Source organism: Hibiscus syriacus, unplaced genomic scaffold (assembly GCF_006381635.1).
Source record: "Hibiscus syriacus cultivar Baekdansim isolate YM2019G1 unplaced genomic scaffold, ASM638163v2 tig00111641_pilon, whole genome shotgun sequence".
Classification (NCBI taxonomy): Eukaryota; Viridiplantae; Streptophyta; class Magnoliopsida; order Malvales; family Malvaceae; genus Hibiscus; species Hibiscus syriacus.
Window position 1 is genome coordinate 199,816 of NW_024063143.1, and position 27,474 is coordinate 227,289.

The following is a 27,474-nucleotide window of genomic DNA, read 5'->3' on the forward strand; positions in this document are numbered from 1 at the left end:
CTTTTCAATCACATAACATTGATTATTACTTCGGTTTATTATAACAATCTTCTATCTCAACCTTTTAACTTTAAACTATAGTTCATATTTTAGATTTCTGAGACATATAAGAACAGTGATGGAGCCACAGTTTGGTGAGGACACGTCCACCCTGAAATTTAAATTTTTTATTAGTTATTTATTTTATTAATTATGTCCACTCTGAAAATTTTCGTGTCTATCCTGAAATTTAAGTTTTTGTTATTAGTTATTTATTTTACGAATGGTGTCCACCCTGAAATTTTATTTGTACTCATCTCATTTAAAAAATTTATATTGTTAAAGTATATGTGTCCATCCTGAAAAATATTTATGTATCCGTCACTGCAACATATGAAGAGTACAATTCTAAATGTTTTGGACATTAAATTTATAGGCTTCTATTTTAGACACAAAGGTTTCTGCAGTGCTGGTGCCAAAATTCGTCCCTTGTTCTTTTGATGTTGGTTTTGCTATATAAGCATCCTTCTTTGGTTCATGGCATTACAATCCTTGAGAAAATTCTTGTATGTGCATGTAGTGGAAAATGTAATAATTAGCTACCAAAACACAAACACATGATGTTCGAATAGATTTACCAGAAAAACATTGCGATACAATAAGTAATATCATTTTATCCATACTAAGAACATGATCCATGGATAGATTCTGCATGACTAAACTCGCGGGTTTGAGGTATTATTATTATACAACAAACTGGATATTGCTTTAAGCTATTTTAATGCACTCTGTACTTAGTAGATCAATGAAACTGAAGGGTCAGGATATTACTTAGGGACCCAAACAATGTGATCCTGAGGAAGGAAATGGCAGATAGGAACGGTTCCTGGCTCAACCTTAAGGACTTGAAAAGCCAAATGCTTTGGGTTCCATGCCGATGTATCTGTGTGGCAGACTGCTACTGCTTTGGCTTTTGTCCCGTCAGCACCCTTCAAAGGAACCATGTAAGCCCTTGTTGTTTCTGATTTATGGCAATAGAAGACGGCATATGCATAATTCTGCTTGTGGCACACTACAGTTTTCTCGCCTCCCATCCTCGCTACTCCAGCTGCTACTGTGTACTTCTGCTTTGGGGTTTGCTTTTCCACCTCCGTAGAGACCGCCTTATCAATTTTGCCTAGCTTGGAAGTGCTAAAGTCGATCATTGATTTAAGTGAGGTTGCACAATATTTGTCTTCTCCTCGAATCGATGGCTCTTCGCACTCCTTTATCGTGTTCTTCATCGTCTCTGCCTTTTCTGTTCCAGGCTTTACTGAAAATTTGGTGAGAATTTCTGGCAACTTGTTAGATGAAAATGGTATTGATTGGGATATTTGGTAAGGTAAGAAAGTTGATTTCTCTGTAGTTTCGGTGAAATGAAGGGTCATTGTTTCCCCGGGGTGCATATCCTTTTCCAAAAAGAAAAGTGCCACATTCGGGTCATCATGGATTTGATTCTCAGTGGCTGCATAATTGTATAAAAACGGTGAAACATTAACGTTTACTGGCTTTCCCTTGTGACCGGTGGATACAGATACTCCTCCGCCTTTACCTCCGACGTTGACATGAGTGCCATCTGCTGGCTTTCCTTTCCCAGTGTTCACTCCAACTCCTTTGCCGCCAACGTTCACATGGGTGCCACCCCCTTCCTTTCCTTTCCCGGTGTTCACATTCACTCCGCCCTTCCCTACGTTCACAACAGTACCCCCTGGCTTCCCTTTTCCTGTATTGAGGTTTACACCACCGCCACCAACATTCACAGAGGTACTTTTCTCCCCCAACGGCTCTGCAAATACACCAAAATGAATGCATCAGTTAGCATATTTGCTCATGTCCTATTCTTACGTTTTCCAGAATAAATTGCCAAACAGAACGTATTTGCTCATTCTCTTTCAATAAATCCTGAACACAACGCATTTTAAGCACTTCACATCCGATTATTAGGCTGCTTCCCAGATAACGTGATTGTAAAACAATCTTTAGGGTACTGAACACTCACCAGGATGTAGAATTTCTTGGACAACCTTTGGCATAGGAGTATTTGGCAGCTTATTGTTCCAATATTGCTCAGGTGAGGGAACAGTATGGCTTGCCACCACAGCAAGCTGCAAAAACAAACAACAAACAGGAAAAGTTAAGGTAAAAGGAAACACTCGTCAGTTATTTACACTCAACAACAAGCAATCACATGAAATCTAAAAACTTACTGCTAGTAACGCAAGAACCAACGAGAGAATCTTCATCGAGATCCGAGTAAATAATCTGAAAGTTAGTGTAGCGTGAATGGAATGAAAAGTAGGGCAACAATGCTCCACATTTATAGTGAGGGGTGAACTAGGAGCCTTAGGTCAAATAACACTCCCAGCGGTTTTTCTCAACAATAATGTCTCCAACTGCCGCTGGTTAACTTAAATATTTAAGTTATTGTAGGGCAACAATGCTCCACATTAATGCAGTATGTGTCATATGGGCTAAGGTGGATGAGCTTGCGGTTGCGGGTGGTGGTACGTGCATTCAAATTTGGTTTGCCAACATAATTGATTCGGCCATTCGTCACTTGGTTATGGCCCTCAATAGCAGCAACAGCTTCGGCAGTAATATGTTTTAATTCCCTTGAACTTTTATGAGATTTTATTAAAACTAACAACTACTCAATTTATGAGGATTTAGTATGAGTTATTTTCAGATAATTCCATGATTAACAGGGTTTTGCCCATTCAACATGTGCCGCTAAAACTACGAATACAACGTATAATGTAATGAGTTGAGCATTTTTTTTGCCTTTTTTTCCTATGCTTACGTTACGTTCAATAATGGTTGGACCCAGGATGATCGAGACGATTTCTCATATAATTTAGATATTTATATTTATTGATGTAAATAAACGGAGCGTTCGGTGAACTGTTTGTGAACCATTCGTGTAACGTTCGTTTATGTTTGTTTGTTAAGCTAAATAAACGAGTATGAACAAAAAAATTTTATGTTCATTTAATAAACGAACGAACACGAGAAAAGGTGTGTTCGACTCATTTATGAGCTCATTTATCTACTCTCTCATTTATTTTATGAACAAGCTCATTTATCCGGTTCTCCTTTCTTTTTATTTTGTTACATTTTAAATATTGGTGAAGATAGGGATTAAATTGTACCCATGGTATAAATTGAAATTTAAACTGTGAATTTTAAGGAGTTTAAGCACTAATGACATAATTTTATCATTTTCTTTATCTTGCAAATAAAAGAGTAAAACTAAAAGTTGAATATAAATTAACTCTAAACGAATGTGTTCGTGCATATTAAATAAACACGTTCGTGAACGCTAAATGAACATGTTTGTGAATATATAAACAAACATGTTCACAAATAATAAATAAATGAACACGAACAATTTTAAAAAAAATAAACATGAACACATTTAAAAATAAATAAAAGAATATGAACATAACCTTGTTCGTTCTTAGTTCACTTACATCCGTATTTATTTTTTATTTTTTATTGATAATTTATTTTTACATCCTCCTAAAAATTTATAGTATCACCCTAGCGTAAAAAATTGTCTGTCTTACATTTACTTCGGGGTCATTTAGATACAACCTTGGAAGAATGAAATGAGTTAGGATTAAATACGGGAAGGATAAAGTTGCTTAACTTCAAAAGAATAGGGATCTGTTAAGAATTTAGACCAAAAAATAAATGAAATAAGGCTTAATTTGATCAATACTTGAAGTAATAAGACTGAAGTGAGTTAGTTTCATGCATGCGTGGAAGGCAACCAGGCATGTTATTAGTTATTATTCACTCCATCACAATTATTCTTAAAAAAATAACTTTAGATATTTTAAAATCATTTTATTAATATTTTTAAAATATTATTTTGTATTTATATAATAGAAAATAGAATTAAAAACTAACTATTAAAAAATAATATATAACAAATTTAGTCGAATGAATACAATATTATTTTATTCAAGAAAGATATATTATTAGATGACATACTATAGGAACCAAGGATTTGAATTTCATGAATTATTAGTACAGTTCAAGGAAAGCTATATGAAAACGAAAGAATTTATGTGAAAATAGACCTGCACGCTATGTTCTTAAACAGATTGTGTAAACATGTAATTTAATATTTGTTAAAAATGGCAAAATCGTAAAAATGAGTATGATGACTCGTCTATTAATAAGTATAGCAAGTGATACGTTATAAGATCCTAAAATCTAAATATTTTACACTTCAGGTAAAAGATTTATGTTGACATAGGAAAAATTATTTTCCCTTAATAAGATGTAACAAAAAGAAATCTAATTTTCTCTCTTATTATTTCAACAATTCAATTATAATCAATTCTTCATAAAAAATCACTAAATTTATGGTGTTTAATGGACAATTTTTTTTATTTATTTTGATAATAGTTTTATTTTTTTAAGTTTAATATTTTATGATTATATCTTATTATAATATATTTTAAGGAATTTATTTTAATTGTGCAGTACACGTCCACATATTTTTTTGAGATGGGCATGGTGTATGATATATATATTATCGTTCATAAGAATATAATATATATTAAACATTTATTATTAATTATATTAATCTTATTTAAATGTGTTGTATCATATTTATTAAATCAACTTTTATGTTTACGAAAGTATGCACAAATTTAGAAAGTCATGGGAGCAAGATGAGAACCCCTTTATACATTATATTACTTTGAATATTGTAAAAGAGTCGAAGATTGTATATACTTCTGTTAATAAATATGTCCCACCACCAGATGAAAAACCGTACGCCGCCCTTGCACTATTAAACCATACACTTGTTTTAACATTGGAGTCAGAAGATGGAGGTTATTAGATTCTAGAAGTCATTTTTCGACCGTATTTTCTTCTTCCAGGCCTAGCCCTAGCCCTAGCCCTAATCCTTTACCCTGATCTACATAGTCAGAACTCAGAAGTTGGGGTTCTTTTCAAGATTATGTTTTTTTTGGCCTGGCAAACTGATAAATTATTTGGATAGAGAAAAATGGATAGGTGGAAGTTTATTTTTTGATTTACGATATTTGTTATAGTATTTAAAATACTTGTACTGTAGAGGTAATGAGTTTAAAAAAAATATTTTTTATTTAAATTCCTCACGTTAATATGATGAATTTCAAATAAAATATATTTTTTTATTAAATTTTATCACATTAAAATAAAAAATTAAAATAAAAAATATTTTTTATTGAAATTCATCACTTTCACGTGACGAGTTTCAAGTTATTATAACAAATGTATTATATCTTTAAATAATTTATATATATCCTATTAGACTAATTATTTAAATTGTTTGCACTATTGGGCCAAAAAACCATCCACTGCTTACCTAAATTCGTCTTTACGTAGAACTCAGATTGGGCTTCAATCCAATAAACCCAAAGAAGTTTCTAGGGTTTTTTGGCTCATTACGGGTTTTAGGTTTTTTATTTAGCCTATTAAGGCATCTCGATTTTTATTTTAGAGGATACGGAAAATGCTACAGTGAAACTGAAACTCGTCATCTCGAGGTGACGAATTCTAATAAAATATAATTTTTTATTAAAATTTATCACATCTAGCTTAAAAAATTGAATAAAATTGTATTTTTTATTCAAACTTTTCACCTCGACCATGCATTATAGAAAATGTCGTAGATCCCAAAATAAAAATGTATGTGACATATTTTACAATTTTTTTCTGGGCTTCCCTATTGGGCCAAAAAACAGATTCTAGTTTAGCTTTAAGCTCAAAAAGTATTACTTTATTTGTCCGACTAAATGTTTATATTATTGACTTTTAAAAAGTCAATAATTTTAAACTTTAACCATGATTATTTTAAATATTTTAAATAATAAAATTTTATAAAAATATATATTTGAAAACTACTTGATTTAAGGTTTTTAAAATATATTTTTTTACATTTTTATCAATAATAAATTTTAAATAATAACGAGCCAAAATTTTAAAAATTAACTAAAAAAAGTTAACAGTTGACAAATTTAATGGGACGGAGTGAATACATATTTTAGTTTTAGTTGTTGTACCCATGCTTCACGTGGTGGAAAAGATTTATAAAAATACATCTTATGAAATAAGAAAAAATTATAAAATATTTGATGAAAATATATTTCACATGATAGGAATAGTTTAAGAAGACAAATCTTATCCGATAAAAAATCTATAAAAATTTGAAGCGTCTAATTAAATATATATTCAAATTGAGATTTGAGTTAAATGCCAAAAAGGTTATTACTAGTATTTCAGGAAAATTTGTTTATATTAATCGCAGAATAAGCTTTAGAAAATGTAAAGTTGTAGCCTTTTAGGGTAGTTTGAACCAATTCATGTGTCAGGATAGTGGTGGGCTATGGCCACATTATACATGCATGTAAGCGAACTATTGTGATACAATAAGTAATACTATCATTTTATCCGTTACTAAAAACATAAACCGTGGATAGATTCTGCATACCTAAACTCGTGGGTTTGAGGTATAATTAGTGTACAACGAACTGGATATTGCTTTAAGCTATATTAATGCACTCTGTGCTTAGTTGATTGATGAAACTGAAGGGTCTGACTCTTCAGGATTTTACTTGGGGACCCAAACAATGTGATCTTGAGGAAGGAAATGACAGATAGGAACGGTTCCTGGCTCAACCTTAAGGACTTGAAAAGCCAAATGCTTTGGGTTCCATGCCGATGTATCTGTGTGGCAGACTGCTACTGCTTTGGCTTTTGTCCCGTCAGCACCCTTCAAAGGAACCATGTAAGCCCTTGTTGTATCTGATTTATGGCAATAGAAGACGGCATATGCATATTTCTGCTTGTGGCACACTACTTTTTTCTCGCCTCCCATCCTCTCTACTCCGACTGCTACTGGTACTTCTGCTTTGGGGTTTGCTTTTCCACCTCTGTAGAGACCGCCTTATCAATTTTGCCTAGCTTGGAAGTGGTGAAGTCGATCATTGATTCAAGTGAGGTGGCACAATATTTTTCTTCTCCTCGAATCGATGGCTCTTCGCACTCCTTGATTGTATTCTTCATCGTCTCTGCCTTTTCAGTTCCAGGTTTTACTGAAAATTTGGTGAGAATTTCTGGCAACTTGTTAGATGAAAATGGTATTGATTGGGATATTTGGTAAGGTAAGAAAGTTGATTTCTCTGTAGTTTCGGTGAAATGAAGGGTCATTGTTTCCCCGGGGTGCATATCCTTTTCCAAAAAGAAAAGTGCCACATTCGGGTCATCATGGATTTGATTCTCAGTGGCTGCATAATTGTATAAAAACGGTGAAACATTAACGTTTACTGGCTTTCCCTTGTGACCGGTGGATACAGATACTCCTCCGCCTTTACCTCCGACGTTGACATGAGTGCCATCTGCTGGCTTTCCTTTCCCAGTGTTCACTCCAACTCCTTTGCCGCCAACGTTCACATGGGTGCCACCCCCTTCCTTTCCTTTCCCGGTGTTCACATTCACTCCGCCCTTCCCTACGTTCACAACAGTACCCCCTGGCTTCCCTTTTCCTGTATTGAGGTTTACACCACCGCCACCAACATTCACAGAGGTACTTTTCTCCCCCAACGGCTCTGCAAATACACCAAAATGAATGCATCAGTTAGCATATTTGCTCATGTCCTATTCTTACGTTTTCCAGAATAAATTGCCCAACAGAACGTATTTGCTCATTCTCTTTCAATAAATCATGAACACAACGCATTGTAAGCACTTCACATCCGATTATTAGGCTGCTTCCCAGATTACGTGATTGTAAAACAATCTTTAGGGTACTGAACACTCACCAGGATGTAGAATTTCTTGGACAACCTTTGGCATAGGAGTATTTGGCAGCTTATTGTTCCAATATTGCTCAGGTGAGGGAACAGTATGGCTTGCCACCACAGCAAGCTGCAAAAACAAACAACAAACAGGAAAAGTTAAGGTAAAAGGAAACACTCGTCAGTTATTTACACTCAACAACAAGCAATCACATGAAATCTAAAAACTTACTGCTAGTAACGCAAGAACCAACGAGAGAATCTTCATCGAGATCCGAGTAAATAATCTGAAAGTTAGTGTAGCGTGAATGGAATGAAAAGTAGGGCAACAATGCTCCACATTTATAGTGAGGGGTGAACTAGGAGCCTTAGGTCAAATAACACTCCCAGCGGTTTTTCTCAACAATAATGTCTCCAACTGCCGCTGGTTAACTTAAATATTTAAGTTATTGTAGGGCAACAATGCTCCACATTAATGCAGTATGTGTCATATGGGCTAAGGTGGATGAGCTTGCGGTTGCGGGTGGTGGTACGTGCATTCAAATTTGGTTTGCCAACATAATTGATTCGGCCATTCGTCACTTGGTTATGGCCCTCAATAGCAGCAACAGCTTCGGCAGTAATATGTTTTAATTCCCTTTAACTTTTATGAGATTTTATTAAAACTAACAACTACTCAATTTATGAGGATTTAGTATGAGTTATTTTCAGATAATTCCATGATTAACAGGGTTTTGCCCATTCAACATGTGCCGCTAAAACTACGAATACAACGTATAATGTAATGAGGCAATGAGTTGAGCATTTTTTTTGCCTTTTTTTCCTATGCTTACGTTACGTTCAATAATGGTTGGACCCAGAGGATGATCGAGACGATTTCTCATATAATTTAGATATTTATATTTATTGATGTAAATAAACGGAGCGTTCGGTGAACTGTTTGTGAACCATTCGTGTAACGTTCGTTTATGTTTGTTTATTAAACTAAATAAACGAGTATGAACAAATTTTTTTTATGTTCATTTAATAAACGAACGAACACGAGCAAAGGTGTGTTCGACTCGTTTATGAGCTCATTTATCTACTCTCTCATTTATTTTATGAACAATCTCATTTATCCGGTTCTCCTTTCTTTTTATTTTGTTACATTTTAAATATTGGTGAAGATAGGGATTAAATTATACCCATGGTATAAGTTGAAATTTAAACTGTGAATTTTAAGGAGTTTAAGCACTAATGATATAATTTTATCATTTTCTTTATCTTGCAAATAAAAGAGTAAAACTAAAAGTTGAATATAAATTAACGTTAAACGAATGTGTTCGTGAATGTTAAATAAACACGTTCGTGAACGCTAAATGAACATGTTTGTGAATATATAAACAAACATGTTCACAAATAATAAATAAATGAACACGAACAATTTTAAAAAAAATAAACATGAACACATTTAAAAATAAACAAAAGAATATGAACATTACCTTGTTCGTTCTTAATTCACTTACATCCGTATTTATTTTTTATTTTCTATTGATAATTTATTTTTGCATCCTCCTAAAAATTTATAGTATCACCCTAGCGTAAAAAATTGTGTCTGTCTTACATTTACTTCGGGGTCATTTAGATACAACCTTGGAAGAATGAAATGAGTTAGGATTAAATACGGGAAGGATAAAGTTGCTTAACTTCAAAAGAATAGGGATCTGTTAAGAATTTAGACCAAAAAATAAATGAAATAAGGCTTAATTTGATCAATACTTGAAGTAATAAGACTGAAGTGAGTTAGTTTCATGCATGCGTGGAAGGCAACCAGGCATGTTATTAGTTATTATTCACTCCATCACAATTATTCTGAAAAAAATAACTTTAGATATTTTAAAATCATTTTATTAATATTTTTAAAATATTATTTTGTATATTTTTTACTAATAATAATTTTTATATAATAGAAAATAGAATTAAAAACTAACTATTAAAAAATAATATATAACAAATTTAGTAGAATGAATACAATATTATTTTATTCAAGAAAGATATATTATTAGATGACATACTATAGGAACCAAGGATTTGAATTTCATGAATTATTAGTACAGTTCAAGGAAAGCTATATGAAAACGAAAGAATTTATGTGAAAATAGACCTGCACGTTATGTTCTTAAGCAGATTGTGTAAACATGTAATTTAATATTTGTTAAAAATGGCAAAATCGTAAAAATGAGTATGATGACTCGTCTATTAATAAGTATAGCAAGTGATACGTTATAAGATCCTAAAATCTAAATATTTTACACTTCAGGGAAAAGATTTATGTTGACATAGGAAAAATTATTTTCCCTTAATAAGATGTAACAAAAAGAAATCCAATTTTCTCTCTTATTATTTCAACAATTCAATTATAATCAATTCTTCATACAAAAATCACTAAATTTATGGTGTTTAATGGACAAATTTTTTTATTTATTTTGATAATAGTTTTTTTTTAAGTTTAATATCTTATGATAATATATTTTAAGGACTTTATTTTAATTGTGCAGTACACGTCCACATATTTTTTTTGAGATGGGCATGGTGTATGATATATATATTATCGTTCATAAGAATATAATATATTAAACATTTATTATTAATTATATTAATCTTATTTAAATGTGTTGTATCATATTTATTAAATCAACTTTTATGTTTACGAAAGTATGCACAAATTTAGAAAGTCATGGGAGCAAGATGAGAACCCCTTTATACATTATATTACTTTGAATATTGTAAAAGAGTCAAAGATTGTATATACTTCTGTTAATAAATATGTCCCACCACCAGATGAAAAACCGTACGCCGCCCTTGCACTATTAAACCATACACTTGTTTTAACATTGGAGTCAGAAGATGGAGGTTATTAGATTCTAGAAGTCATTTTTCGACCGTATTTTCTTCTTCCAGGCCTAGCCCTAGCCCTAGCCCTAATCCTTTACCCTGATCTACATAGTCAGAACTCAGAAGTTGGGGTTCTTTTGAAGATTATGTTTTTTTTTGGCCTGCCAAACTGATAAATTATTTGGATAGAAAAAAAAAAAGGATAGGTGGAAGTTTATTTTTTGATTTACGATATTTGTTATAGTATTTAAAATACTTGTTTTGTAGAGGTGATGAGTTTTAAAAAAAAATTATTCAAATTCCTCACGTTAAGATGACGAATTTCAAATAAAATATAAATTTTTATTAAATTGAAATAAAAAGTTAGAATAAAAAATATATTTTATTAAAATTCATCACTTCAACGTGACGAGTTTCAAGTTACTATAACAAATGTATTATATCTTTAAATAATTTATATATATCCTATTAGACTAATTATTTAAATTGTTTGCACTATTGGGCCAAAAAACCATCCACTGCTTACCTAAATTCGTCTTTACGTAGAACTCAGATTGGGCTTCAATCCAATAAACCCAAAGAAGTTTCTAGGGTTTTTGGCTCATTACGGGTTTTAGGTTTTTTATTTAGCCCATTAAGGCACCTCGATTTTTATTTTAGAGGATACGGAAAATGCTACAGTGAAACTGAAACTCGTCACCTCGAGGTGACGAATTCTAATAAAATATAATTTTTTATTAAAATTTATCACATCTAGCTTAAAAAATTGAATAAAATTGTATTTTTTATTCAAACTTTTCACCTCGACCATGCATTATAGAAAATGTCGTAGATCCCAAAATAAAAATGTATGTGACATATTTTACAATTTTTTTCTGGGCTTCCCTATTGGGCCAAAAAACAGATTCTAGTTTAGCTTTAAGCTCAAAAAGTATTACTTTATTTGTCCCACTAAATGTGTCTATTATTGACTTTTAAAAAGTCAATAATTTTAAAATTTAACTATGATTATTTTAAATATTTTAAATAATAAAATTTTATAAAAATATATATTTGAAAACTACTTGATTTAAGTTTTTAAAATATATTTTTTTACATTTTTATCAATAATAAATTTTAAATAATAACGAGCCAAAATTTTAAAAATTAACTAAAAAAAGTTAACAGTTGACAAATTTAATGGGACGGAGTGAATACATATTTTAGTTTTAGTTGTTGTACCCATGCTTCACGTGGTGGAAAAGATTTATAAAAATACATCTTATGAAATAAGAAAAAATTATAAAATATTTGATGAAAATATATTTCACATGATAGGAATAGTTTATGAAGACAAATCTTATCCGATAAAAAATCTATAAAAATTTGAAGCGTCTAATTAAATATATATTCAAATTGAGATTTGAGTTAAATGCCAAAAAGGTTATTACTAGTATTTCAGGAAAATTTGTTTATATTAATCGCAGAATAAGCTTTAGAAAATGTAAAGTTGTAGCCTTTTAGGGTAGTTTGAACCAATTCATGTGTCAGGATAGTGGTGGGCTATGGCCACATTATACATGCATGTAAGCGAACTATTGTGATACAATAAGTAATACTATCATTTTATCCGTTACTAAAAACATGAACCGTGGATAGATTCTGCATACCTAAACTCGTGGGTTTGAGGTATAATTATTGTACAACGAACTGGATATTGCTTTAAGCTATATTAATGCACTCTGTGCTTAGTTGATTGATGAAACTGAAGGGTCTGACTCTTCAGGATTTTACTTGGGGACCCAAACAATGTGATCTTGAGGAAGGAAATGACAGATAGGAACGGTTCCTGGCTCAACCTTAAGGACTTGAAAAGCCAAATGCTTTGGGTTCCATGCCGATGTATCTGTGTGGCAGACTGCTACTGCTTTGGCTTTTGTCCCGTCAGCACCCTTCAAAGGAACCATGTAAGCCCTTGTTGTATCTGATTTATGGCAATAGAAGACGGCATATGCATATTTCTGCTTGTGGCACACTACGTTTTTCTCGCCTCCCATCCTCTCTACTCCGACTGCTACTGTGTACTTCTGCTTTGGGGTTTGCTTTTCCACCTCTGTAGAGACCGCCTTATCAATTTTGCCTAGCTTGGAAGTGGTGAAGTCGATCATTGATTCAAGTGAGGTGGCACAATATTTTTCTTCTCCTCGAATCGATGGCTCTTCGCACTCCTTGATTGTATTCTTCATCGTCTCTGCCTTTTCAGTTCCAGGTTTTACTGAAAATTTGGAGAGAATTTCTGGCAACTTGTTAGATGAAAACGGTATTGATTGGGATATTTGGTAAGGTAAGAAAGCTGATTTCTCTGTAGTTTCGGTGAAACGAAGGGTCCTTGTTGCCCCGGGGTGCATATCCTTTTCCAAAAGGAAAAGTGCCACATTCGGGTCATCATGGATTTGATTCTCAGTGGCTGCATAATTGTATTCAAACGGGTCCGGTCCAGGCTTAACGTTCACAGCAGTATCCCCAGGTTTCCCTTTTCCTGTATTAACGTTTACACCATCGCCACCTACATTCACAGAGGTACTTTTCTCCCCCCACAGTTCTGCAAATACACCAAAAGGAATGCATTTTCCAGAATAAATTGCTAAACAGAACATATTTGCTCATTCTCTTCAATAAATCATGAACACAGCACATTTTAAGCACTTCACGTCCGATTATTAGGCTGCTTCCCTGATTACGTGACTGTTTACAGCATTAGACTCATTCAATCCTATGGGGAACCAGTGCAAGAGATTCTACAAAGTTTATCTCAAAAACAATGGTAGTGAGTAATATGATTTAAAGAAGAACAATCCTTGGGGTACTGAACACTCACCAGGATGTAGAATTTCTTGGACAACCTTTGGCATAGGAGTATTTGGCAGCTTATTGTTCCAATATTGCTCAGGTGAGAGAACCGCATGGCTTGCCACCACAGCAAGCTGCGAAAACAAACAACAAACAGGAAAAGTTAAAAGGAAACACTCATTAGTTCTTTACACTCAACAACAAGCAATCAAACGAAATCGAAAAACTTACTGCTAGTAAAGCAAGAACCAACGAGAGATCTTCATCGAGATCCGAGTAAATAATCTGAAAGTTAATGTAGCATGAATGGAATGAAAAGTAGGGAAACAATGCTCCACATTTATAGTGAGGGGTGAACTAGGAGCCTTTGGTCATGTAACACCCCCATCGGTTTTTCTCAACAATAACGTCTCCAACTGCCACTGGTTAAATGCAGTGTGTGGCATATGGGCCAAGGTGGATGAGCTTGCGGTTGCGGGTGGGGTACATGCATTCAAATTTGGTTTGCCAACATAATTGATTCGGCCATTTGTCACTTGGTTATGGCCCTCAATAGCACCAACAACTTGGGACCAAATTGATAGAATTAGAATAAATAAGTAACAGTGTCCAAATGTATGATTATATCTAATATTTTAACTCTCACATCAGCTTCTTCGTTAAATATTAATGGCAAGTGACATGATTGACAAAATTTAAAAAATGATGGTAAAATAAAAAGAGATAATAGTTAGGTGGTAACTAGTATAGTTTAGATAAAGGAATAAAAACGGGTTCAGTCCAGGCCTAACGCTCACAGTGTTCACATGTACTCCGTCCTTTCTTTCGTTCACAGCAGTACCCCCAGGTTTCCCTTTTCCTGTCTGTATTAACATTTACACCACCGCCACCTACATTCACAGAGGTACTTGTCTCCCCCCACCAGTTCCGTAAATACATCAAAATGAATGCATCAGTTAGCATATTCGCTCATGTCTTATTCTTAAGTTTTCCAGAATAAACTGCTAAACCGAACATATTTGCTCATTCTCTGACAATAAATCCGAAACAGAACTCATTTTAACCACATCTTATCCGATTATTGCAGTTAAAACTACTAATACAACGTAGAATAGCAATGGGGTGTGCATTTTTCTTTTTTGGGGCTTCTTCCCTAGGTGAGCCCATTATAATATACTTCCATTAATAATGTCCTACCACCAGATGAAAAATCGTGCATCGCCCTTGGACTATAGAACCATACACTAGTTGACATCGGAGTCGGAAGTTAGAGGTTAGATTCTATAAGCCATTTCTCGACATTATTTTTTTCTGCGCCTATCCCTAGTCCCTTACCATCATCAATTTACAAGTCTAGGTCTTTTGAAATTTGATTTGCACAGTTAGGGTTATGCTGACCAAAACTACCCTTAACTATCCAATGCTACGTAAATTCGTCTTTACATAGAACTCAGACTGGGCTTCAATCTAATAAACCCAAAGAAGTCTCTACTTTAAACATTTGCTTTAAATCGAATGGTGGAAATAGCTTATATAAGATTCTATTTTAAACTAGGGATGAGCGTGGACTTGAAATCGACATATTTTAATTTGATTTTATGAAGTTATTTTTTTAAGTTTAGGTATGCATTAATTTTTTTAATGATAATATAGAATCAAATTTAAATTTAGAATTAAAATTTTAATCAAATCTTAATATTATAATATAATTATCTCTTATTTTTTTAGAGATAATTATAATAATATTCGTCTTTTTATTTTTTTTCCAAGTAGGTCCCTATTCTATCTAATAAGAATAAGATTTTTTTTATATATGCATGTATATGATCAAGTGCGATATTTTTTTTTCAAAAAATGAATCAAATAAATATTCTCTAAATTCAAATCAAGTTGAATAACAAGTAATATAGTATAATATTCAACCAACAATCAGTTGGTCTAGTGAGATGTGGCAATATGTCCCTTCAGTAAGGTTAAGGGTTCGAATCCTGGCGTTTGCTAATGGAGCATACTGGGTTGGGTGGGTCGCCTCGTTGTCTCTACAATACTCGATCTAGATTAGTCGATCAATAGATCAGATACCAATTATTAATTCAAAATATTAGTATAATACTCAGCTTGAATTTAAATCAATCAAAAAACGTGATCAAACTCGATCTATATTAGTCCGTACTTTAAACTTAAAAAAATGTACATATTTTAATTTTAATGGTTGTAGCCTTTTTAGGGTAGTTTTTCTTTTGACCAAATACAAATATATACTCATTTATCATCGTTTAATGTATCAAGTCTTAACCTATATGTAATAGAATCATTAGCAATTTTTAGCTTGACAGATGAGGATATTAGTTTTGTATTGTTCATCGATCACTTGTATTTATTTTTTATACGTATATGTACTTTTTTTAAATTTTCTAATATTTTTCTCTATGTTTATGGAACGTTTTTTTATGTCTTCATGACACGTTTTCGATTATTTGACGATCTTTTCAGAGATGGATTTAACTAATTAACGTCACCTCGACTGATATCGTTTATTTATTATCTCATTGATCTTCTTTGTTTTAGGCTCTCATATTGAATTTGAATATGCGGTTTGTGTTTGTAGATAGTTTTTCCCCAACGCTCGATTCTGATTTAAGATTGTCGATAGTCTTTCAGTAGTTTAACCCCTTATTTTGGTTCATTTACCGATGCAATCAAATTTATCCGTATTTATATTTTGTTCGAGTTTCTTGGATGAGTATTAACTTTTTTTCTTGTATAATCCTTAAATGATTTTGAGTGACTAGTTTATTATATCAATAATTACAAACAAATATTTTAATTATGTCTTTAACTTCAAACTTTATTATAATTTTAAATATTCTCTTTTTTTAAATAAAATTAACGACTTTGTTGGCATAAAAAAGTTTTACTTTTATAAGTTGCTTGTTAGATTTAGTTTCTATATCGGAACTGTGGTGGGCAGTGGGCACATCATACTTACGTATAAGCAATTATACCAAGGTATTTATACTAAAACCAGGTTTTTTTTCTTTCGAAACTCGTATAAAGTGTAAATTAATGCAAATTACACCTTAATCATTAAATTATTATTATTTTACTTTTATCATTCGTCATTAAAAAATTAATTGAAATATCAACAAGATAATTCAAGTAGTAAGGAGATTAATATAGCTTAAGCATGTATTGAGTTAAAGTCTTTATGTATGCAGAAAATCTTCGTTAGGAAACATATCCACCAAAGTCAGGTGTGTGACGCGAATCGATCTGAATTAGTCGAAACAAAACCCTAATTAATATGTTACAATCTTTGTAATATTGTTTGTTCAACCGAAAATATTATGATTTTTTATAACATTTTGATATTATTTATTATTTTTCATTCCTTAACTTTAAATTAAGTTATCGTACAACATAAATTCCCAAAATATGCTTAATTTTTGAGATTATTAAGCTTGTAGTTATATAATCCTTCAGCAAACGATTCAAATTTTTATTTTACAAAAATTCCATCAAATTATTATTTAATAAGATATAATCATTATTTTGAAGAGGAGAGTGTAGAGAACAACTTAATTTAAGGTAATAAACTGCATATTAATTTAAGCTGTTGGATGGGCAATTTGGGTGGGGGAAATAGGGTAAATTATGCCTATTGTACCATTTGTTTCGGTATGACCGGCTTTGATCATCGAAACAATTAAAGGAAAATTGTACCTTATGTTATCGTTCCATCCATTTGAAGTCTCTATGCTATTAATTTTGTTTAACCCCTTTATTTTAAGTCACTTTTGTTGAAGTCACTAACATGACTGAAAGACTAAAATCGAACGAACCGATAACATTAAAGATTAAAATCAAATGACTGATAAAGTTATGGACTTAAATCAATGCATTAGTGACCATTTATATTTTTTTTTTTGTGATCAAAGTTGGTTAGATCGAAAACATAGGAGATTAGGGGGAAAAGGAAGAAGATAAAGTCCCCACGACTGTCTAATCAATCTTTGTAAGTGATTTGAGACAACTTTTGGGGTAAAAAGAATTCTTGTTAAGTTGCTCTAGCAAGGGAGCGAAAGAAATGATTCTCATAATGTTTGAGATTTCCCCATCAATGGAGATTTTGCTTTGCTGTTTTATTTTCTTGGCTTCTTTTTTTTTCTTTTCTTATTCTCTTCCCATATCAATATATCTTTATCAAATTGAATGATTCTACAACGTTAGACGAATATCGATAAGTATCACTAACGATAAGCATCATTAATTTAATTTATAAAAAATTAAAATTATAAAATACTCAACGTATAATTATAAATTAATTAAAATTTTAAAGGTAAATCATTTAAAATAAAAGATAAATTATATCAGTGACCATTTAACTATTGTCACTTTTTATTTTGACAATAATTTTTGAAATTTTGTCAATCATGACACACTAATGTTTAAATGCATTCCATTAAATCACTTGCCGTTATTATTTAACGAAAAAGTTAATATGACAGTTAAAGTATTTGATATAATTACTCATTTAATCCATGTTACTTATATATTATATCAATTTTATCCTAATTTTAATAAATCAAATATACCAAAGTAGTTAATTGGAGAAGAATCCAATTTAATGCCAGCCAATACAAATTTTATTTTCTCTTTATCGACTTTTATTATTTCTAATAATAAAGTAAAATAAACATGCTAATGTTTTGTGTTAAGATGTGTCAACATGTCTCAGTGTTCTTCTTTTTAGCTTAAAATATTATATTTTACATTGATACACGTAAGACAATTAGTGTAACAAAATTATGTGTAATTTTAGGAGTTTAAATTAGATGTTTTATTTTATTTTGTAATTATTTTTAGACCGTTTGTTTAAAAATATTTATTTTTTATTAGTCAGTATCTAAGTATTATAACTTTACGTTTACTGCATTATAAGTAAAATCTATTTGTTTTGGATTAATTTTTAAGAGTTTAAATTTTGATTTTAAAGAAGTATAATCCAAAACACTACATTGAATCTCTTCACCGGTTATCGTCTATCCCCTGGCTTTCCGAGTTCTAGATCCGAAATAATATCTGAAAATAACATTGGATGATAAATTATTCCTTTCTCGAGACACCAACGTTTATATCAGCAGTTGCACATTAACTGCTCGGGAAAATGCCGAGCGAAGTCACCGCGGAAATGATTTTCGATATAAAAAAACCGAAAACAGTAATCCAAATACATTTTAAATTACAAGTACATGTTTTTCATAGAAATAGACCTCATGAAGTAAAAGTGACCTGAGCCCTTCATCCTGCATACCAAACGAGGTTTAAAGGCCCACAGAGAATGAAGATGATGGGCCTTGATGGGTTCATTGAGTGTATGAAAAGCGGGGAAACAACGAATCCTGAAAAGTTTAGGATGATGAGAAATAGAGGCCAAATACACTAACGTGCATGGAGGGCTTCAGCGCCATGACCTGTTGTTGAAGCCGAAATTGCCCCATTTCTTTGAAAATATGTCTTTGAAAAGAATTCCGACTCTTTCACCGGTTAGAGATTTAAGAGTCGAAACAGATCAAATGGGCTTTTTCGTTTGATTTGGACCTTAAACTGGCATAGAATATAAAGCCCAAAGAGAAGTATCATCGCTTCGGTCAAGTGATGGGTTAATGGAGTTGTTGTCTGGTGTCTGACTACGATGATAAAAGATTAATTTAAAATAATATTTAGTTTTATATTTTACATTTTAAAGGACAACATATTGCATTCAAATATTTTGTCAATTTAACAACATATCTTCTTCCCAGATCTGAAAAGACAAAAGATTAATTTAAGCATTGTATTGAAATTCAAATGTCTAAAATTTATAGATATTCAATTTCATTATCGCTATTGTTTTAAATAATTTTTAAGCAACTGAATAATTTGAAAAAGACACAAGAGTTTTAGATTAATTATTACTTTTAATTCTACCTCCTTAATATGCTTTAGTCAAAAAAATGAAAAGAAATGGGAAAAAATGTTGAACTGGATCTAACGGAGTTCAGGTAATCATCTCAATTTAATTAGTAGTAAATTACACCAATCATCATTGAATTTTACTCTTTCTCGTATCTCATTCGTTATACTTTATTTTCGTTCAATTTCTTCGCTGAACTTAACATAATTAACATTTTTGTCACACAATCATTTTCTTACTAAATAACTTTATAAATGAGCTGTTGCATAGATATAAAACGACGTCGTTTTGATGAAAATTTTATTTTTCTAAAATTGTGTCATTTTAACGCCGTTAAATATTTAATAGTTGAGTCATAAAAAATGCTAATCACATTAAGTTTAGAGAAAAATTGAATAAATTTAAAATATAACGAGTGAAATATAAAAAAAATTAAGTAATGATCGATGTAATTTACCCTTCAATTAAATGATGAACAAGTTGCTAAAAGTACATGAACTCGACAAAGATTATTGGCTTCTGCTTTTTAAAAAGTAGTATGAACAGATAATTATAAAAGTCGGAAAGCTTAAACCCTTTTCCTAGAAAGACCAAACATGCCTTTCATTTATTTATCTATTTTCCCTTATAGTGTGTTTAGTTAGGTAAATGTGAGATTTTTATGGGAATAAAATCTATATTCTTCTATTTGGTTGGTCGGGAATGTCATTCTTGGTAATTTTACATTATCAATAGTGGATTTTTTGGGGTATATTAACGGGAATATCATTACCTCAATTTATTTAGGTATTATTAGATTACCGACATTTTGGACTAAAGTGTCATTAAAATTATTATTTTTTAAAAATATAATTATTCTGTCATTAAATAATAAAAATTATACGAAAGTTAAATTATAAATATATTCTTAAACTAGTTTTGATTTACAAAAAAAATCTATAATAAAAATTTTATATGAAATTCAGGGGTTAAAATAAAATTTTATCTTTCATTAAATATTTTTATATTTTTAATTTTGTAAAAAGAATTATATAAATTTTATGAATTTAAATTTTTTAAAGATAATATATAAATATTTTTTAAATTATTAAAAAAATAAATATATAATATGAACAATTTGAAGTCATGTCAAATTATGTTTCTTTGTTTTTTCGTCCTGTCAAATTTCACGTGTCAAGCTCATTTAACGAGTTTTCAAATATGGCGGATGAGTGTTATATACAGAGACGAGTGTGTATATATAGGGATGAGTGTGTATATATAGGGATGCGCACGGTACACAAACTCGACGGATTTTTAACCCAGTCAAAATTGATCGGGTTAGATTTTAAAAAAAGTAGGGTTTGACTTGGGAAGGAATTTTTTAAGGGTGGTGTTTGGATTCGGGTGAAAAATATCAGACTCAATCAGAAAAAAAATATAATTTTATTTTATATATTTAAAAATAATTACAATAATATTCCTCTATGTATTAATTTTTTCAATTAAATTATTGTTTTTATTAAATAAAAATAATACTTTTATTATTATTTTGGGTCTGACCGGGTCGAGTTTATATTTTATTTTAAAAAGTTAGGTCGGTTTCGAGTCGGGTTGAGAGTACATATTATGCATGTCGGATTTCAGGTAGATAAGTCGTTGTTCTCGGATTGAGTCGTGTGGACAAAAAATATAACCTAATCCGATCTATACCCATCCCTATGTATATATATAGCTTGACTTATTATTAAGGAATAGTAATCCACACGAGTTTAGTATTATTGAAAAATTACTGTTGCATGTGTTTTGAAACAATTTTTAATAGTTTAAGATATTATAGTATATGTTTAGAATTTTTTTATCAATTATTAATGCACACCCTACAGAAATAATTGTTTGAACGCATAATTTATATAAAAAATAATATTTTTTTTATCACTTGGATCAACAAATGAATTCATATATAATTTTAAATTATTAAAATGATAATTTTATCATTACAATATACATTTAATTAATTAATTAAAAAATGATTAAATTTTGGAGGGTAGAAAATCCAAAGACTATTATAACATATTTATTAATATTATTATAAAAAACCATTATTAGATATCCTTTAAAATGAGTATGTCGTGTTCGACGAGTACTGTTGAGCACCATTAACGATTAGTAACATTGAGCTCCATTAATTTAATTTATAAAAAAATAAAATTTTAAATGACTTAACGTCTAATTATAAATTATTTAAAATTTTAAAAGTAAATTATTTGAAATAAAGCATTAATTACATTAATTTCCATAATCCTTTTTCAACAATAAAGAATTTATAATTTTCCATAGCCTTTAAAAAATTATTTAAAAATTGTTAAAAAAATATTATGAAAAATAATGTAATTAATATTTTATTTTCAATAATTTACCTTTAAATTTTTAATTAATTTATAATTTTACGTTAGAGTCATTTAAAATTTTAAATTTTTATAAATTAGATTAATAGTATTGAGCGATACTCATACTCCATAGTATTCGTAGAAAGTCATAGAATTTTCAAAATCATTTATTAAACAAAAGTAAATGTATGGATAGGGTTGACGATACTCAATTGGAAGTATCTCGGCGTGCTAAACGCAAATAAATGTGATTAGTGGAGTAAAATCAACAGGTCATTTGGAAAGCGACTGGTAAAAATATCACTTTTTATTAAAATTATATTTCTTATTTTTTTTATTGTTAGGGGGCACATTGAATAACTGTTCAAACCCTTAATTTTATACGAGGCCCCTAATTTTTTTTATAATATTGTTTACTTTTTATAATTTAACCTTTTAATTTTTTTTAATTTTAACATTTTATCATTATAATCGAGGTCTTTAATTTTTGTAATTTTACTTGTTATCTTTAGAATGGAGACCCTTAATTTTTTTCAATCCTTTTTTTTACATTTATAATTGATGATCCTAAGTTTTTCAATCCCACCTTGTACATTTATAATTAAGCTCCTGCTTTTATCAATCTCACTTTTTATCTTTATAATTTAGGTCTCTAAATATTTCAATCTCATTTTTTACTCATATAATTTAGGCCCCTATTTTTTCAATCTCACTTTTTACCTTTAAAATTGACCCACTATTTTTTTAATATCATTTTTTACCTTTATAATTTGGGTATCTATTTTTTAATCATACTTTTTACTTTTATAATTTAAGCCCGTAGTTTAATCATTTTTAACGATTTATTAACACAATATTAAATTAATTATTCAAAATACTAGAATATACTTTTATTTTATATCTTTTAGTTTCGCTCGAGATCTCGAAAATATATGAGATAGCTATGTATTTATTAGATAGTTTATTAAACGTACTGAAAAAATAATTTACAAACAAATTTATTTATTTATTTTTCTTGCTCTTACAATTTAATTTTTTTAATTTTTATATTCATCTCGGACTATTAAAATCTCAGAAATGGGCTGGGCCTGTTAACAGGTCATATTATTTCTGTCTTGCACCATTATCTTATAAATTACTTTTATTTGTGTTTATTTTCTTAATATATCTAACATTTATATTCTAAAAAATAAATATACACTGATATAAATTAAACGGTATAGATGTGATAGTATGGGGAGGTGAGCACACGGGTATCTGTACTGTAAGAAGTGTTTGCCGTGTACTGCTCGACAGTGATTCCGCAATAAGAGCCGACTCGAAGACTCTGAAGCAAATTTGGTAGGGAAAGGTGCTACGCAAAATAAAGATCCAGGTTTGGAAACACTACAACAATTATGTTCCTACGAAGCAAGTTCTCTACAACGGGCATGTGATCAATGAGCCATTTTGTACAGTTTGCCCAAACCAAGCAGAATCAAATATTCACGTTGTTAAAGATTGCATGCAAGCAAAGAGTGTTTGGCAGAATTTACAGTACCTTTGGCCAGACCAACACCAACAACGGAGTTTCGAGGAGTGGCTCAGCTGGATTTTGGACAACAACCATTGCAACAAACACAGTGAAATATTAGTGGCTCAGCTTGGAATAGGCGAATTCACAATGGAGTATTAATGAGAAGTGATGAAATAGTCACCCTAATCAAAAGCCAGTTCCGTGAGTTTTCTTGTGCAAACAGAGGACTCCAGCAGCCGAAGAACCTCAACTCTGAGATATGGGAACCGCCTCCACCGGACATAGTGAAGGTTAATTATGATGCATGTTTCAATCAGCAAGAGAGAAAGGGTTGGTCAGGTTTGATAATCAGAAATCATGAAGGGTATGAACTAGGGGCTTGTCGAAGAAAACTTTCGCGAGTCCACTCACCTTTTGTGGCGGAAGAGGTGGCAGTTGAACATGCACTGGAGTTCGCGAAGGATTTGGGTTTCATCCGCATCATTGTGGAAGGAGACTCAAGAAAAGTGGCTGAAAAATTTGTCTATACACAACAAGATTTTTCGGTGATTAGTGCTTATATTTGGACTTCAAGACAGAGAGCAAAAGGGTTCCCTACCTGTGAGTTCAGATGGATTCCAAGAGAGAAACAAGGTCGCATATCTTCTGGCGGTGAGACCGAGAGCAGAGGAGGAAGGCGTTAAAAAAAACAAATCTGTCGAAGAATCAATAATTATCTCTCAGACACTATTAATTAAATTTAACTGATCTAGTACTTATTTGCTAACATGGATAGAAGATGCAGATAGTCAAACGCGTCTTACTTGATTTTTCATCCTAGCTGACGTTACACGAGTAAAGCGTGGATTATCATTCGTGTCTTTCTTGAGTTTTCATCCGAACTTATGTCACACAATAAAAGCGTGGTTCATCATCCGCACCTTCCATAAATACTTTTAGCCTTCCGTCGCTCCCCTTAATTATCACCTACTCCTCTCCTATAAATTGCATCTCAAACCACACAAAAAACACTCTCATTCTTTTTAAAAAACTTCAAGTGGGTTTTGTTATTGTTTTTAAAAGTTAATTTTTTTATTATATTATAATAATTAAATAGTTTATTATTTTATTATATTTTACTATACTAATTTTTTTATGTTTTACAATTATAAAATAGAAGACGATTGTTGCGTTTAGATATGAATCATATTTCGAGTCATTTTGCTAATATGATAACAATTTTAAATTGTGTTATGTTAATTATTATGAATGTTTTATTTATTTATTTTTTAGTATTAATTTATATTTTAATTTGGATATTATTTATTTAATTGGGGAATAGCCGTATATTAGATCTACTTATTCGTAACACTAAGTTATAGATATTGAATCGTGTATAACCGTTTTAGCTGAGGCTAAATTCAGTTACATAGGGAGGGGCATTGTAACCTTGAATCCAACCTTATTTCTGCACTGGTTGAGAAGTGAAAACCAGAGACACAGGCATTTCATCTATCGTGTGGGGAGTACACTATTACCCTGGATGATGTTTCCTTATATTTAGGGCTTCCGGTAGATGATGATGTCATTTTTGGTGTGACGGATGGTGATTGACATTCCTTGTGCGATGAGTATCATGGAGGTATTCCGCTTAATTTCAACGGTGGTCGAATACCGTTAAGTTATTGTTGATGGCCGATGATCCCTCTGATATGTTATGTTATTGTCGAGTGGCATCCCACTAATCGCGTTCTCTGTTAATTCGGTTTCATATAATATATTCCTGAAGCACCTAGGAATCTCGACAATTTGTATAACATTGATAGACGAGGAAAAACAAAAGTTAATTGGCTGATGAAGCACATCGAATGGTAATGATCTAAGAGGATCAACGTGGACGTATTCTCCGTAGGAAGACGATTCGTGGACGGAGAGCAATCACTTCTGGTTCATCCTCAATTACAGCACTCGAACCATCACAACAACCATTGTTTTAACCAAACGAAGGTATGTCGTTTTAACCAAACTTGTTACTGGTAAATGATGTTCCCTTTAAGGTTGAATTGATAGCCTCAGTCAAGTTGGTTGTCCTGTGTACATATCGATATCCACAATCATATGCATTTATCGACATTTCTTTGTTGACGAGGCTTATGTAATTGTACCATTGCTCGTTTTTTTCCTTGTAAATCTTGAAGCATGTACTCAAACGTTTAAGAAAGTAGTTTGTAACCTGAGCATCAAATGTAGTACTTACTGTTAAGTTCCCATAAAAAATAAAAAAAAAAAGTGGAGAAATGAAATTAAAAATTGTGACATACTCATGCGCACAAGTAATTGATGTTCATCATTATTCTTGAACTTTCCATGATAGTTCGGGACAATATGTCAGATACAATACCGACGTTGGATATAAGGTGGTCGCCACATTTAAACCAAAGACTCTATTGTTGTTTTGATCCTAGTTCTGCTATTTGAAATGACATATTTTTTCTTCGTGACAACATATAAGCGTAAAATTTTGAGGTAAAAAACCCAATAATCTGTATATTCTCATTTAAAAAAAATCACAGTAAATTAAATAATATAATTTAATATTGTTATTGTATCGATAAAATGTCTATAAAGTTGATATCGCCTTTCATTTTACAACCGCAAAAAGTAATACAAAATAATTAGTACAATTTTTTTCTCCAAATAATTAAATATAATATAATAAAAAATAATTTTACATTTTAAAAATTATAACAAAATCTACTTAACTTGATAGAACGAATTAATAAAAGAAACAATGTAAAAATAATTTTAGTATAGTTTGATGTTTGCATTATTGGGTACTTATATGGGAGGGGAATCGATAAGTCGTCGAATCTCGGGTAATAATGGTGGTCCACACCATTCATTTCGTGTCAGTTTTCCCACGAAGATACAGATGGTGAACAACGCTGTTGTCGTATGACGTTAGCTTGATCGAAAATCTAGTGAAGACATGCTTATGATCCGCGCCTTTCATCAATGTCAGTAAATGAGTGTTAAATCAGTATAATTCGATCAATGAATGTCTGACATGTAATTATATATTCTTTGGATAACTTTTGTGTAAAAACCCAGACGACGAAGACCAATACTGGATTGAAGAGATTTCAGATATTCCGGCGAGACAAACCGCCGAGGACAGGTACCTCTTAGCGTCGTCGTGATTTCCATAGCAGTTTTTGAAGCTTCCAGTTTCGATTTGGAGATTTCACTTTAGTTTTTTGCAGATGGGGCTTCATCGGGCATTTGGATCGTTTCTGCAGGAGACGAAACGGCTGGGTATTTTTAGGAAAGCTAGCTTTTTGGTTTTTGTTTTTTCAGGTTGTTTTCATTTATTATTTTTTAATTTTTGGGCTGTAAAATTGATAAATTATCCGACCGTTTTCATTCAAAAAAAAAATTAATTAAACGGTATAATCCATTTTAATTACTTTTACAAGTAATGATTATAGATGTCAACTAAAAAGATCAGAATATTTCCCTTACATTTATTTTCATTGAAAAACAATTATTTTCATAGTTATCTTCCGATTCATTAGAAGTACAAAGGATGTATATCCTGTTAATATTTCATATCTAAAAAATATAATTATTTATTTTTTATATTAAAAGGTATCTATTCAGAGTAAAATTCACTTAAAAATCTCTTATAAATATTAAACAAATTTGTTAGATTTTTTAAATCTCAAAATTCAAGAAATTTTATTTTCTTAAAAAATATTCTCTTATTTTTAGAAAATATTTTATTTTCTTCTTAATTTTTCAATGATAGTTGAAGGTAAGGATATTTCATCATATCTATTGTTTTGTTACTGTAGTTAATCATCTAATTGTTATATCATAGGAGATAAACAACTAAAAGATCTCGAGTAACAAGAGATGACCGAAAATCTATCTTATGAAAACTATGTTACGACAGGCAGTGACATAACGTAAGTAAGGCTAGTGGGGGACATGCTCCAATAAAATTTTAAAAAAAACTATAATTTAGACATTTTAAATTTTCAAAAAAAATCTAATTTGGTCCCCAAATTGTTTAAAAATCTATGTTAAACTTTAAATTTTTTTAATGTTCTTAATTAAATCTCCTCCCATAAT

At 31.1% G+C, this 27,474-nt stretch overlaps 3 protein-coding genes and 1 pseudogene across 5 annotated transcripts; all 4 read right to left on the reverse strand.

The window, feature by feature from the left end:
* Positions 1-574: 574 nt before the first annotated feature.
* LOC120166631 lies at positions 575-8,141 on the reverse strand (annotated as a pseudogene).
* On the reverse strand, positions 678-2,316 carry LOC120166629 (BURP domain protein RD22-like). 3 transcript variants are annotated; one of them, XM_039175867.1, is made up of 5 exons: positions 2,226-2,316; positions 2,018-2,123; positions 1,778-1,804; positions 1,661-1,714; positions 678-1,594 (listed from the first exon to the last, which is right to left on the reverse strand). In XM_039175867.1, the coding sequence occupies exons 1-5, from the start codon at positions 2,259-2,261 to the stop codon at positions 807-809; spliced, it is 1,011 nt and encodes a 336-aa protein (XP_039031798.1). In that variant the 5' UTR covers positions 2,262-2,316; the 3' UTR covers positions 678-806. The 3 variants fall into 3 exon arrangements, with proteins under 3 accessions (XP_039031798.1, XP_039031797.1, XP_039031796.1); XM_039175866.1 differs by having other exon boundaries at positions 1,661-1,804; XM_039175865.1 differs by having other exon boundaries at positions 678-1,804.
* A 4,188-nt stretch (positions 8,142-12,329) lies between the features above and the next one.
* Positions 12,330-13,816, reverse strand: LOC120166632 (BURP domain protein RD22-like). The gene is made up of 4 exons (XM_039175868.1): positions 13,752-13,816; positions 13,549-13,654; positions 12,460-13,272; positions 12,330-12,391 (listed from the first exon to the last, which is right to left on the reverse strand). Exons 2-3 carry the CDS (start codon positions 13,580-13,582, stop codon positions 12,461-12,463), a joined length of 846 nt encoding a protein of 281 aa, XP_039031799.1. The 5' UTR covers positions 13,583-13,654; positions 13,752-13,816; the 3' UTR covers positions 12,330-12,391; position 12,460.
* A 9,268-nt stretch (positions 13,817-23,084) lies between these two features.
* LOC120166633 lies at positions 23,085-24,062 on the reverse strand. Its single transcript, XM_039175869.1, has 4 exons — positions 23,960-24,062; positions 23,773-23,884; positions 23,543-23,613; positions 23,085-23,432 (listed from the first exon to the last, which is right to left on the reverse strand). Exons 1-4 carry the CDS (start codon positions 23,999-24,001, stop codon positions 23,331-23,333), a joined length of 327 nt encoding a protein of 108 aa, XP_039031800.1. The 5' UTR covers positions 24,002-24,062; the 3' UTR covers positions 23,085-23,330.
* Between the last annotated feature and the right edge of the window lie 3,412 nt (positions 24,063-27,474).

Coding starts and splice junctions, on each gene's coding strand:
- LOC120166629 (XM_039175865.1), bottom strand. CDS start 2,261: ATGAAGATTCTCTCGTTGGTTCTTGCGTTACTAGCA. Junction 2,124..2,225: donor TGGTTCTTGCGTTACTAGCA/GTAAGTTTTTAG, acceptor TTGTTTTTGCAG/CTTGCTGTGGTGGCAAGCCA. Junction 1,805..2,017: donor CCAAGAAATTCTACATCCTG/GTGAGTGTTCAG, acceptor GTGTATTTGCAG/AGCCGTTGGGGGAGAAAAGT.
- LOC120166632 (XM_039175868.1), bottom strand. CDS start 13,582: ATGCCAAAGGTTGTCCAAGAAATTCTACATCCTG. Junction 13,273..13,548: donor CCAAGAAATTCTACATCCTG/GTGAGTGTTCAG, acceptor GTGTATTTGCAG/AACTGTGGGGGGAGAAAAGT.
- LOC120166633 (XM_039175869.1), bottom strand. CDS start 24,001: ATGCGACCTTGTTTCTCTCTTGGAATCCATCTGAACTCACAG. Junction 23,885..23,959: donor GAATCCATCTGAACTCACAG/GTAGGGAACCCT, acceptor TGTTGTGTATAG/ACAAATTTTTCAGCCACTTT. Junction 23,614..23,772: donor CACCTCTTCCGCCACAAAAG/GTGAGTGGACTC, acceptor CCCATATCTCAG/AGTTGAGGTTCTTCGGCTGC.